The sequence below is a fragment of the Sphaeramia orbicularis genome, chromosome 10 (assembly GCF_902148855.1).
Source record: "Sphaeramia orbicularis chromosome 10, fSphaOr1.1, whole genome shotgun sequence".
Taxonomy (NCBI): domain Eukaryota; kingdom Metazoa; phylum Chordata; class Actinopteri; order Kurtiformes; family Apogonidae; genus Sphaeramia; species Sphaeramia orbicularis.
The window spans coordinates 19411685-19426372 of NC_043966.1; the positions used below are offsets into that span (position 1 = coordinate 19411685).

The window sequence follows — 14688 nt, forward strand, 5'->3', positions numbered from 1 at the left end:
GCAATTATGTTTTTCATTTGTCAGTTACTGTCAGTAATGTCGGATGTATGACTTGCTCATTTTTGTGTGGACTCCCGGGAGAATAGTTGTTACTATGGTATAACTATCAGTAATCCTAAATAAATTAATACATAAATAAATAGCAAGAATGACTGAGAGTGATGATAATAATAATAACAATAGCAGAAGCAGAAAACTTAATGTCATTTTCTTACCTGGTACATGTCTTGAATCATCTTTAATATTTACAAAACAGCAAATGCACATCTCTGAAAATTCTTGAAATTCTTTTTTCTTGACTAAACACGTTCTTAGTATGTCACTCAAAAGTAAATACAGTGCTGTGCAAAAATGTTAGAACACTTGTCAAATCTTAAGAAACTGGTGGTTTATTCGTTCCCAGAGCCTGAATTTCACTTTTTTGCCACTGCAAAAGGTAAAGGCAAAGGTACTGAGAATATTTCACCTACAAATTTATCATTCCAGTCTTTTTTTTTTTTAACATTTTACTATTTAGTGTGGCTCCCCTTGGCAACAATCACAGCAGTGCATCTTGCTGGCATTGTGTCGATGTATTTTCTGAGAGTTTCAACCCCAGTGTCATTCCACGCTCTCAGAAGCTCATTCCAGAGAGTTTCCTTAGATTGTTGCCAAGGGGGGCCACACTAAATATTAGAGTAAAATGTAAAAAAAGGGACTGGACTGATAAATTTGTAGGTGAAATATTCTTAGTACCTTTGCCTTTACCTTTTGCAATGGTAAAAAAAAAGTGAAATTCAAGCTCTGGGAACAAATAAACCACCAGTTTCTTAAGATTTGACAAGTGTTCTAATATTTTTGCACACCGCTGTATTTATTTCAGTGAACATGTCAGTGCTATAATGATTTTTACAACCAAGATAATATCAAAAAGATTAACCGTGTTTTAACAGCAGTGTTAAATGTGAAGGGCTGTTCTTTTTCTGTGTGGTATATATCAGTGTCTGCAGTGGAAAGGTACACTTTACTGTACGTGGGTTATGGCAGCAGCCTCTGATGCCTCTAAACAAACAAACATCAAATAGTGACGACAGAGGCATCAGCAGGTCTGTTGTTTGTCAGATGTGATGCACCGGTGCTTCGACTCACCTTACTTCCTGTGTTTTATTTTTGTTTTGTTGTGTAACTGTGATTCTGCTTGATGTGAGCTGCACAACAAGAATCAGCCATGAACCAGTTTTCAAGAAGTCAGGCCAGTTTAAATGTAAAATACTTTAACTCTTTATCGGGCAAGTGACTATTTGTAGTAATTTCCGCATACATTACAAGACAGTTACAGCAACAGTTACAGTGAGGATAATGAGTCAACAATCTCAGGTCCAACGTGGTCTACAGGGTCTGTAAGGTCCACCGCTGCATGAAAAGTGTACCTGCTTTGTTAGCTACCATGAAGTAATGGTACTAATGTAAGGAATGATGTTCAAAGGGATAATGAGCCTGTTTACATGACTATAAAAGTCCGATATCCGGGAGTAATCGGATAATTGTAATAATTAGATCCTGCACATATAATGTGAAAACGGAAAAATCCTGGGTTAGACGCTCCAGTCCAATATTGGATTTCTTTCGGAGTACGTATGTACGTATGTAGTGGTGGTAGACTTACACTTCCTGTTGTCTTCCACTCACATTTGAGTACATAGCTTCCGCTCTCTACTAGTTTTCATTGTGTTTACACATGCACAGATGTAAAAGAATGAAATAAATCAGATTAACCTGTTTACATGTGTGAAAACATTGGAGTATGTGGGAGAAATCTAGGTGTGTTAATCCAATTTTTCATAATCAGATAACTGATAATTTATCAGATAAAACCTATCAGATTGTCCTGTTTACATTATCACTAGAATAATCTGATAACTGCAGAAATTGGGTCATGATCAGAGTATTGGTGTGCATGTAATGTTCTAAAAGTGATGTTCTAAGATGCATGTTCCTTTCACTTTACATGTGTTTTTCTTGTATTTTTTATATATTCTTCTTGTATTTTTTATTTATTTTTTATTAATTTAATTGTTTTTATACTTATGGGCAAGGAACCAAATATGGCAACTTCACTGACCTTAATTTTCTACGTAACAATAAAAAGATTTGAAAATTTCACAAAAGTAATAAAATCCTGTTATGTCCTCCAATAACACACAAAGGTTGAAATTTAGAATTTCAGAGTATTTCTATGAGTGCCCTATAAAGGGTTAATATTACTTTTAATCTTTTTTTTGTAATAGTAAATGTAATGAAATAATAATCGTAAGAGATTTGGAGATGATTCATATTCATTCATATTTACTGTTTTCTGTTTTGTGTCATTGCAAAATAGAAAAGACTTATTTGTTTACAACACCAAATAATGAAAAATACCAAATAAAAAATGTTAAACCAGAATTATGAACATAGGAAACACCTTTTAGACAGATGTACATAGAGCCTGTCTGAGAAATCACACTAAACATACTAATACTTGACAGAACTCATTGAAAATGTAGAAACCGGTTAAACATACAGTTGTTCTTCAGAAGAACGTGAAATGAGTTGTACAGTGTACATGTACCTTTGAGTATTTCTACTGTGAGCATCAAAATAACCATAACTATACAGTAGTTGTGTGTTTGTTGTTTTGCATTTAATATATACAGTTGGGCTGTTTTTTAAAGGTTGGACTGAATGTTCTGATCCAGAAGGCCAACAAGCTGAGCCCCGCCACCAGAATGATAATTCAGAGACTCGTCCCCTTCCCAGCTGTTGGTAGGTTTTCAGACGCCCCTGTGTAACCTTCTGTTAGTTTGTCATTGTGTTGCCCTCTGGTGGATACAGTCATAGACAGAGGTGGTGAAAATACACACAATCTTTAATCAAGTAGTGGTACAATGTATAAAATTTAAAGTAAAAATGATTCAGACTCTTTAGCCAAGTAAAAAGTGAACAAATGTGGAGAATAAAAGTAAATATTGAAGGCTGGTTGTACCTAATTTTATTTTATTTATTTATTGCATTTTTTTTTTTATTTCAAACAAGTGATGTGACAAATGAAGAACAACCAAAGTGCAACGTAAAAAACAGACACTCAAATAATGCAACAGTTATAGATACAAGACAATACAACACACTTGTTAACAGACCTAGACAGACAACAGATTTAGATATTTGTTGATAAATCGTGGGGGGTGGGGGTAGTGGAAAAGGGGTAGAGGAGAAGAAAGGTACCTGTACTGAGTGTTTGTAAGTATTTAGTGTGTCTGTGTGTGTGGTTGTGTGTACGTGTATGCAAGTAGTTTATCTTGTCTGTGGAAATGGAAGTGGGCTCAAGAAGAGAAAAAAAAACAAACAAAAAAAACCTCATTTCTTATAATAAACCATATTAACATCAAATAAAGTTTAAAAAAATTATACGCTGAAAAAGAAAAAAAAAAATCAATGTTACTACAAAATGCAAATAATTTCCCATGTCAGCAACAGATCTTAAACATTATGACATGTTTTGTATGTCTGTTATGTTTTTAGTGTGTTTTTTTTTTGGTCATGCATGATATTCACCAGTGTTGAGGAGATACACAATGATGTAAAATGACATTATATAATAAAATGCATTAAAACTGAAGTAATAAGCCTGCTTTTAAAAAGGAAAGTATAAAGTACATTTGTGTTAAAATTTACACAGTAAAACATTAATAAAAATACATATTCAAATGAAATGAAGACACACGATAGCTGTATTTGAATACATTAACACATTATTTGGTCATAATATGTACTAATTTTAGTCACATGCTGTACTATGAAGGACCTTTAAGAGCTACAATAGCACAAAAAATGTCTGTAGAAAGTAGTTTTTAAGTCCTTAGATATCAGACATTTCAAACCATTTAGACCAGTTTCTCCGTTTTTTTTTCTGATCATTTTTAGTTAACATGTACAACTGTGTGTTTTGTCTGTAAATGTCTCTGTATCTCAACATCACTGCAAATAAGACAAACCTGAATTAAGGCTGTAGTGTAGTAGTTTTTATGCTTTGTTGAAATTGTTGGATTGATGAAGTAAATAATCTGACTTGTCTTCTGTTCTGTGTTTAATCCTGTGTATATTTGCCGCCGGTCTGTTTTCAGCCAGTGCAAACATCTGCAACGTGGGTCTGATGAGACACAACGAATTGTCTGAAGGTATCGACGTTCTGGACAACAACGGGAATGTGGTGGGCTCATCCAAAGTCGCTGCAAGACATGTGAGTGTTTTTTTTTTTTTTGTGTGTACTCAGCTTCTTTGTGACATGACTGCACTTAATGTGTGTACACGCCGCTGTTTTTTGGTGAATTGAAAACGTGATAGTGGCCGATAATGGGAAAATCCATCATTCCTGGCTCGGCCGCTGTCACTCAGTACCCATCTGAACTCGTAAAAGGGAAAATTAAATCCGTCTCGTTGAAGTATTGGAAATGAAGCATGTGCACAATGTTCTGCTCTTTTTCCCCAGGCGATCATGGAGACAGCTTTCACACGTGTGGTCCTCCCGATGCCAATCTTCGTCCTACCCCCCATCATCATGTCCTACCTAGAGAGGTTCGCTTGTTATTTGTTCTTTAACCCATAAAGACCCAGAGCTACTTTTTATTTATACACATTTTAATTTTGCAAAACAAGAACATGAAAGTGAGGTCTAGGGATGATAATTATAACATCAAACACGCATACAGCATCAACCGTTTTTAATTAGTACTGTCACCATATGTAAAGTCCGTCCATTTACTTCAGCGTCTTTTTCCCATCTCCTCCGGGAACCACAGGGTGAAAGCTGGGGCACTGATAAGGGGGGGTAAACATGACAAATTCATAGGGTCCAGCATTTGTGGGGGGTCCATAGAGCAGTGGAGGGGGTCCAGTGGATACGGGTTAGATGTTGTGAAAATTTCGTGTAAGATCCGCTGTATAATAGAGGCATAGAAGTTGGGAGTCGGACGTTAAGGATATTAAGTTCCAGTTTCGTTTTCACGCTAGCGTAAGTGACGTTATGTATGGACCGTACCTCCACATACATACCCCTCCCGTCCGACAGATCGACAAGATACAGAATTTTATGAAAGGGTCCACAATGATGGACACAATTGGTAGCGGCGCCCTTGGGTGAAAGTCATGTGTTCCATCGGTCTAATGTTTTCTGCAATAGAAATAAAAAGCCCCATTGCAGGTGGCTCCTTCTGTAGCCAACATTTTGTTATGGTTGTTTTAGCTGATGTTAACAGAATCTTTAGGAGGTAAACATCATCTGAATGCAGTTCATGTGGGAAGGAACCAAGATATAATACTGAGGGTTCCTGCACAAGTATGGAAAAGTATGGAAAGTGTTACGCCCCGGCCTAGGGGTTCACCAGGGCGAACATAATATGCTCACTTTGTCCCCTTCCAGCTCCCAAACACACACGTCAGTCAAAACTAAAAATCACAATGTTTATTTTTATATCATCTAAGGAAGGGTTAGGGGAGGGAGCAGCTAAAACAACAAACAAAATATCTTCTGTAGAGTTTAAACTAAATTGCCTACTCAAAATAAATGCAAGAAATAAAATACAAAAAACTAACCTAAACTCCCTAACTCAAAAAACAGGAGAAAAGGTGAAACAAAAAAGAGCCAACCTCCCCTACCAGAAAAAGGTTCAGTTTACAAAAAAAAACTATTTACAACTATAAACAATCGAATTTCACACGAGTACACAAAGACTGGCGGTCACACACAGAACACAGGGTTGAGAGCTGGCAGGAGGCAAGAGAGAGAACGAACGGAAGCTCCAGGGCTTTTTTTAAAGGGGCCGGGCAATCACCCTCCACCAATCTGCTTCCTGCAACACAAACAGACACAAAAGGGCGCAGCACACCTACAGGACGGGGGAGAACACACACACTAAACAGAAAACATATATACAGGGTGTCCCATAAGTCTCCATACATAGGAGACATAATACATTCCATACATATATGGTTCTAACATGTATTTCTTTATATTTCTTCTTTATAGTTCTTCAGCAGACACGCATTGAAATGTGTTCCTGACAAAATGACAGTCATATAGAGCATATTATATAAATAAAAATGGTTTATGTCAAGAAACGTTTATTTTTCCCATGTATGGAGACTTATGGGACACCCTGTACATATACATATAGACAAATTATGACCCAGGGTCATGGACAAGTATGGAATCCAGTTCAGTTCATTTTTATTTGTAGAGCCCTATATCACAACAAGGTTGCCTCACAGGGCTTTACAGAATTAGTTGGATATGAAAACAAACAACAGTTAATAAACAATAGATGAAGGAAATGGATTAATGTCCTGGGCATCCCCCCCGTCCTTAGACCCTCCTTCTCGGCAAGAAAAAACTCCAAAAACCCAGTTGGAAAAGAGAAACCTTGGGGAGAACCACAGTGAAGGACAGATCCACTTCCATAGATGGACAGGCTATAGATGCAAAAGGACTGATGGACGTCCATTTGATGAGGTAGTTCCAGTCTGTAAACATGAGGGGGTCCATCGAGTCAGATGAGACAGTTGAGGGTGAGGGGAATTTGATTTTATACATTTTCAGGTCTGGAAAAGTATGGAAATTGGACACAAATATATGGAAAAATATTCATATTTCCAAGACTGTTACTACTGTTCTATTTTCTGAAACATAAAATTCTGAAGATCTGAAAAAAAGAAATGGATTGATCTGTGTTTTTTACGGTGCTTGCTAGCACAGCTAAAATGTTTGTGTCGGAGCACATACAGTAGACTACGTATCCCAGAAAACATTTGGGTAGATTGACAAGTTGAACGCCCAGCCCTCTGCTCTTATCCTCTTCCAACCCGTTTTAAGGCCCGCCCAGGTGTTGTCATGTTTCACTGCTGCTTTGATGGACAGGTGATGTCCACACACTGTTAGTGAGTGAGCTTTTCAACATGCCTGGTATGATCATTCATAATGGGTAGATGTAAATTCTCTGACGACTGGCTCATAAATCCTGAATATAAAGACTGGTTGGCTGGCTGGAATTTTTTTACCAAGACATCTGGAAATTATGGTCTGGAAAAAGTATGGAAGTTTGAAATTTCAAATGTATAGCAACCCTGAATACTGTAAAAGAGCAGCTGATGTTAAAGCCCAGTGTTTTCGTCATTACTTTGTTTACCTCCGACCAGAAGGGCTGAATGAGAGAGCGCAACCCAGAGCTACTTCTGTGGCAGTTTCCATATAAATTTTTCTCTTTATTTACCCTTTCATAAGTGATTTACCCCCATTTATTGTAATATTATCCTCTTTATTTTGCGTTTCTTCAGTGAAAATAGGTATTTTTCTATATTTAATTCACTGATAATGTACATGTTCATAAAAGCTCAGAGTAAATTCAAAGGTTATTATATCAGAAACAGAAAAAAACTGAAGAAAAAGTGACCTTTTCAGTAAAATCTATCAATAACTGAACATAAACCAAGTCATTGATCCAACTCCATGGGTTTTACTGGTAAATCAATGTTGTAGAAGATGAAGGTGTTTCTATGGTAACTACAGAGCCTCTGAACGTCCAAATGTGTCATATCTGATGACCATGAAAAGATGATAAACTGCATTTTACACCAATTATTTACATGTATTGATAGGATTAGTGGTTCAACAGTAAAGTAAGTGGCTGTTGGGGTCTTTATGGGTTAAGCATTTTAGGCGACAACTAATGATCATTTTGCATATTTATTATTCTACAGCTTGAGTTTTTGTCTTATTGGGTGTAAGAGTTTGTGTAAAATATCAGCGAATCCTGAAAAATTATCACATTATTATCACTTTGACACCTCCTCGTGTGTATTTTGTTTTCCTCACAGACTTACACCCGAAATACAGTTAATTATCATTATCATGCAAATAGCTAAGACATTTACAACATATTTGCATTTGAAATAAGCCTTTTTGTCAGTTTTGCGTTAGAAATCACACTAAATCAATCATCAAGATATTTAAAATTCTTATGTAATACAGGAGAATGGTACATAAACATATGATATGATGACATGACGGGAAACCGCTAAACCATAGCAGTTAAATTAATGAACAAATATAGGGGAAACAAAAAAGGATCCCTTCAGTAATTTAAATAATTAGATTTGGGGCACCAGCACATTTAAGAATAAAGAAAAAATACACAACAGGTGGAGTGTAGAGTGTATTGCAGTAAAACTACTTACATTTTTTTTTTACTTAGTTTGAAAAATTTACATGTTTGGTCAAAATTTTGTCAGCACATCAGTAATTTTTTTCACCAACAAATACAAAGAACGTTGCAAAAACATTCATAATACTGTATTGTCTGTCTGATTTTGCCCTGAAATACCCTGTAAATATGTGTGTGTACTGAGCCGTAGGAACATATGTCGTGCCTTAGAGTGTTTCCCGTTTATTTATTCATTAGTAGGTCACTATAGTCAGAGGAATAAATGAGACATAAAAGTTAGGGGCATTATTTCATTCATTCAAAGGCAGAAAAGATTAGAGTAAAAATAGAATTTGTGTTTCCATCCTGGAGTTAAATAAAAGAGGATATTTTCACAGTGCGGCATTAAAGGCATGAACTCCAACTTTCACACAGAAATCTCACACCCACTAATTGTGCAAAATAGCTCCCCTCTAAATATGCACATGACGTTTTTCTCTAGATCCAAAAATAACTCCGTGCTTCGCAGTAGTCATCTGGGACGGATTCACACAGCAGGCTCACGATTTCTTTTTTTTTTTTTTTCTTCACTGTGTTGACTATTGTAGGCTGCGATTTCTGCAGAGCAACCGCAGATTGTTGCTGCCCATCCACAGCATCGTGTGCCTGGTTACCTTCGGCCTCTCCCTGCCCGTGGCCATCAGCCTGTTCCCACAGATGTCTCAGGTACAGTAGACAAACAGTCGGATAGAACCGCCTCTGCTGCTCGTTTAAGGTCAGATAGCTTTAGGGGAAGCAGCTGGGGAAGAAACTCAATTAACATTCACATCACTTGACATCTACAGGCTCCGCCCACAAGCCTGCGTGACTTTGACCTCTTCATCCAGATGTCAAAATCATCCGGACTGGGTGGAAATGTATTGTTAGTTTTTTTGTTTTTTGTTTTTTTTATTACACCCCAGCAGAAAGCAGACTTTGCAGGTGATGCCAAATGTTGGAGACGGTGTGGGTCTCTGGTAGCAAACCATTAGCATATATTTTGGGAAATGCCCTGTGATTCAACCCTTCTGGACAGAGGTTAATAAAGCTTTGAAACACATATTTAAATGTGACTTACCCTTGCAATTCCCCACATTATTTCTAGGGAATGTTGATTTTAGGGCATTCTGATCAATATTTAATATTTTGATAGTGGCCTGCAAAAAAAACACTCACCAGATGACGGTTGCCCCCCCCCCCCCCCCATCATACAGGAGTGGAGAGATATACAGGGTGTCTCAAAAAAATGTATACACACTTTAACCCCCCGGTATCCCGTCCAGCAAGGCCCTTACTAAGCACCAAGTGTGCCTTTTTGGCACACTTGTGGAATAATGTCAAAAAATTTTTCATACAGTTTGTTTTGAATTCTTTTACACTTTTTTTCTATTTCATCAACTTGAGCCGTAAATAAAAATACCAACTACTCAATAATTGTCACATTTTTTAACCCTTTAAATGCCGTGTTTGTAATGTAAACAAACCATTTTTTTTGGATGCAAAAAACACGAAAAATGATTTTTTTTTAATATACTACATAAAAATTGGATCACATATTATTTGATTTTTGCAGCCTGGCATATGTCAATGATTAACTACAACATTGGTTAATTTGCATTATTATTTTTGGTGCTAGGTCAAATGTTCATAAATACAAGCATCTGTCCCCAAGTGTGCGTAAAATGCACACCTATAAATCAAACTATTAAATATTATATATTGATTTATTTTTCTGCTCTAATTTGATTTTATTTTTGTAAATCAAGGTCAGCCCTAATCATCATACATATCAAATAATCATTCATTTTACATTTTTTAACCTTTTAAACGACCTCTTGTCATCATGATGTCACTACATTTGTTGATGCAAAAAACACAAAATATGTTTTGTTTTGTTTTTCAAAAATTGGATTAAATATTATTTGATGTCTGCAGCCTGGCATATGTCAATGATTAACAGCAACATTAGCAACGTTAATAAATTAATTTAGACCCTCACCTCTCAAATGAAGCCCAGATATCAGTAAAACAGGATTTATGCCTTAATGGCTTTCAGATCAAAAACAGTGGTTCTAATGGAAGAAATAGTGTGTTTTAGGCACACTTGGGAGACAGATGCTTGTCTTGTAATTTTCTTTTGTTTACAATGTGCAAATTTTAGTTGGTGGCCATAATTTTAAAGATCATGCACAAATGAACAACTTTTGAATTCTAACCTTATTTAAATTGTGAAAAATAATATTAAGTTTTTTAACACGAAGTGAATCGTTTCGTGATGTGTACGATTCCATTGCTTGGCGTTGTCAACAGTGTCTGGACCAGAACGGACGTCAGTTTGAGAACAGGCGGTGACAAAACAATAAAATGATGTTTGTAAATTCTATTACATTTTGAAAATTAAATGAATTTTAATAAACACCTAGTTTACAATTATTTAAAGTGTGTTTACATTTTTTGGGACACCTTATTTAATGGAAAGGATGACTTCTTCTCTTCGTCTTAAGAAAACTGTTTTGATTAAACTCTGGACCAAATGGGTCAAGTATATTTAGCCTTTACAACCAGATTTTGTGGAAGCCTGAACTGTAACTTTGACTTTACCTTATTCTCATTGTTTTTGCATTTATTATAGTTTTTAACCGCTTCTAATCCCTTCTCCCTGATTTTAGTTATTTTGTCAATTTGTACACGTTCTCTTTCCCAATATGTATAAAGTGACTGAAATTTGTAAAATATGTGCATGGCAGTGGGTCCAAAACTGCTCTGGATATTATACATGTTATGCTCTGTAATATAAACTGCTATTCCAAAATAAAAAAATTATATATATTATAAAAAAAAATAAATAAATAAATAAAAAATCATTCCCGGGGCTTAAACAGATTCAGAGATTTTAGACCTAAGATCTTACCTTCATTCTTTCTCTCTCGCAGATTGAGGTGTCTCGCCTTGAGCCGGAGATCGCCATGGCAACCGATTGCAAGGTGGTGACCTACAACAAGGGCTTATGATGGATGGTGTAGAAGGAGGGAAGAGAGGACACGGAGCAGCACGGTGAAAATGAGGGTGTTTTGTGAATATCTGCAATGAGCAACCCAGGGTTCCTTGTCCAGTGTTTTTTTTGGGAACTCACTGCTGCGTTTGTACTGTAACAGAAGCTGTAGATCATCGCACACTAATCCAGGGTTTCTCAACCTTTGTATATGATTCTCACGTCTCCTGCTGTCAAGGTTTCCTCAGAGTTTTACAACGACGTAGACTTTTATTACATTCCTTATTCTCTTTGAGGGTGAGTTAAGGAGTATCTCTACTGAAACGATGATCTAACTGTTTTTGTAATACGATATATACAGTATATTAATACATCGAATCGTCAAAATCTTTATACTAATCATGGTGCGATCTGTGTAATGAGCAGAAAAATGTGATCTGAGCAAAGAATAATGTGAGTTAAATTAGTCTAGGGGAAAATGCGGAGACTCTACTGTAGATCCTAATACGTTTACGCACTTTTTAAACTGGTAAACGACTGGTACACGCCACGTATTTTAACCCTATTAATGTGAAATACTACAATCTACTACTGTCATGGTGTGTTTATTTTCTACAGTAGCCAAATATCTTTTCTTCCTACCTGAGAGGAAGGATGTTTTGCACCAGTACAGACTGTTTGTTAAACCAGAGCTGTATTCTTAACCAACTACTCCTCTTGCAATATTTTGGACGTATATATAAATTAATATAATAATATATTATTCTACCTGTTATGAACTAGTGTTTTTAATTATTTGTATAACTCTACTGCTACTAAAAGTTTATTAAATGTTTGCTAGTCAAACAGCATAAGACATTTATCTACATTATGTATATTCTTTGAAAATATACAATAAAAACAATATCTCTTTTGACTTTGATTGTGAAACTTTTATTTCCTGATTGGAATGTACATCTGATTTTATGGCTTTTAATAGTTGAACCATTTCTGTTGATTATACTGGTCAACAACAAATTTATTGTTTAAGTTTTTTGAGCTGATTTAGGATAATTTTGGTGTGCTGAATCCAAAGATCACATTATTTTTTTTCAATCAGGTCAACTTTCTGAACTATGCTACATATTGGCTTTTTAACATTTTTGCTTACATTTATGGGCATTTTCACATCATATGATACAAAATACTTTCATATTTCTTGCAATAAATGAGTTCTGAAGATTTTACTTTTGCCAATTTATGATGAATGTTTTTTTTTAATATTACAGGTGAATGAAATGGCTTCGACTAGAAGATCTTGCAAAAATAAGCCTGACGTATTCTGCTACATCTGCAGTGAATACACCATTGTACCTAACAGGAATCAAGTGATCAAATGATTTTTTTTCGCTTAAAACCTATTTTGGGTGAGAACTATATAAAAAATCAACTGATAAAGTCACAAAAATGTAATCAATTTTGTGAGAAGATCAAATTTTTCGAAATCAAATTAGCAAAAAAAACCTGACCTGATTGAGAAAAACAGATGTCATTTTTGGAGTTAGCGGTGCAAAATGGTCCTAATTCAGTTGAAAAAACCTAGACAACTTGCAAAAAATATTTTTTGTAACCCAGTGTTATTAGACATTTTTGGAAATAATTACTGGTTGGGTGTGATGTGGGATTTTTTTTTTGTCTCTTTAATGTGGATTTTGCAAAAAGGTGAGTACAGACCACAGCTGACTGACACAAAGGACGTTTATTTTACGGTAAATACACAATAACAAGCGTTAATTCCGGTTGTATGGGTCATGCACCTGCTTTACAGTTAGATAACCGCTTGAAATGAGTCAGCTACGCAACAAAAAGAATGAACTAGAGATACGTGAAAAATATGACATATTTATCAGCACTTTTCCATCACTTGTATCCAAATTGACTTATTTTTCAGGATAATTTTTCTTTGAAAGTTGTGAAGAACAGCTGTTTTGCTCTTTTCATGAAGCTCTAACACAGCCATCTTCTACCGATCATGCAATTTTCTTTTTTTTTTTTTTTTGCTTCTGTTATAAATTACTTTGATTTTAATATAGTTTTTATGCATAATGATGGTGTATCAAAAATGTTTATGGTTTTATACATTTTGTAAAATCGAATTTATTGCCTGTTATTAACTACTGTCATGGTTTGACCATTTTAACCAAAAATTTCAACAAAGTCATCAATGTTGGAGGATTGTTATATATAATTTGCTCAGAAAAATTAGATGATTGTGTCCAAAGCTTTTTATTTTAGATGGTTTTTCAAGCAGAAGTTCAATATTTTTTTATTTCCTATTCCTAAAAATACATTGGAATATTTGTGTCCACTCATCGCAAAAATATTTTCACATAATATGAAATAACAATAACCTTTTAACCTCTCATATTTCTTACATGATTTCCCTGAAAAAACATTTATTAATTTGACAAGACAAAAATTATAATATTCTTCATCAACTCAATTGTACATTTAGTATACTCAAAATATTTTCACTGATAGTGTTCTATGTTCATTTTTACACATAATAGTAAAATCATTAGTCCAAAAAAACTATTTTCCCAACAGTATTAAACCTAATTGTGTGATATTTTTTCATGTAAATGAGACATAAAATTGTTAAAACTGCATCTATTTTTCTTTAGAAATTTCAAGTCGTTCATGGTTAATATTATTTACTCATTTACTTATTTCAAGCAGAAGAGAAAAAAAATGTAGGTGTACAAGGAACCAATAGCAGAGCAAATACATTAATAAATAAAGGTGATTAAGACAATATAGCAATTGCCATGTACACTAGTAATAACAAAATAAGTTCAATATGAACTGCTCACAAAGGAGTGGGAAGAAGAAAACGTATTAAATCCCACCCCCATCTCACATTTATACAACATAACACATTGCTTCGACTTCCTTGATGATGAAGTTACATCTGTTTAGAGTCTTAGTAATGGAAATAACAGATAGTAAACAGATGAGGAAAACTGAAGGATATGGTTGTTAATGTTATTCTGCTATTTTGTTGCACAACTGGTGTAATGAAAATAAAGCCTATCCTGTTCTATTCTATTCTATTCTATTCTATTCTATTCTATTCTATTCTATTCTATTCTATTCTATTCTATTCTATTCTATTTTTAATTGATTTATTTTGAATATGGAAATGGTCCAGCTTCCTGATGACTACTAACTGACTTCTTTGCACAACATAATATAGAAATGAAAATTCAAGGAAGCAAAAAATAATAATACATAAAAAAAGAAGAAACAAATTCTCTTCCCTTTTTCTTCTCTTCTCCTCTCCTTCACTTCTCTTCTTCTCATTTCTTCTCTCCTTCTCTTTCCTTCTTCTCTTCCCTTCTCTTCTCTTTTCTTCTCTTTTCTTCTCTTTTCCTCTTCTCTTTTCTCTTCCCTTCTTCTTCTCCT

The 14688-nt window shown here is 35.0% G+C and overlaps 1 protein-coding gene across 2 annotated transcripts in view; it reads left to right on the top strand.

The window, feature by feature from the left end:
* The window catches only part of sfxn5b (sideroflexin 5b), a 31309-nt gene extending 19149 nt beyond the window's left edge, over positions 1-12160 (top strand). For both annotated transcript variants that reach the window (XM_030146179.1, XM_030146178.1), the window contains 5 exons: positions 2694-2784; positions 4143-4258; positions 4508-4593; positions 8822-8939; positions 11186-12160. In XM_030146179.1, coding sequence (XP_030002039.1) covers positions 2694-2784; positions 4143-4258; positions 4508-4593; positions 8822-8939; positions 11186-11263 — 489 coding nt within the window. In that variant the 3' untranslated portion in view covers positions 11264-12160. The remainder of the gene's footprint in view (positions 1-2693; positions 2785-4142; positions 4259-4507; positions 4594-8821; positions 8940-11185) is intronic.
* Positions 12161-14688: the final 2528 nt, after the last annotated feature.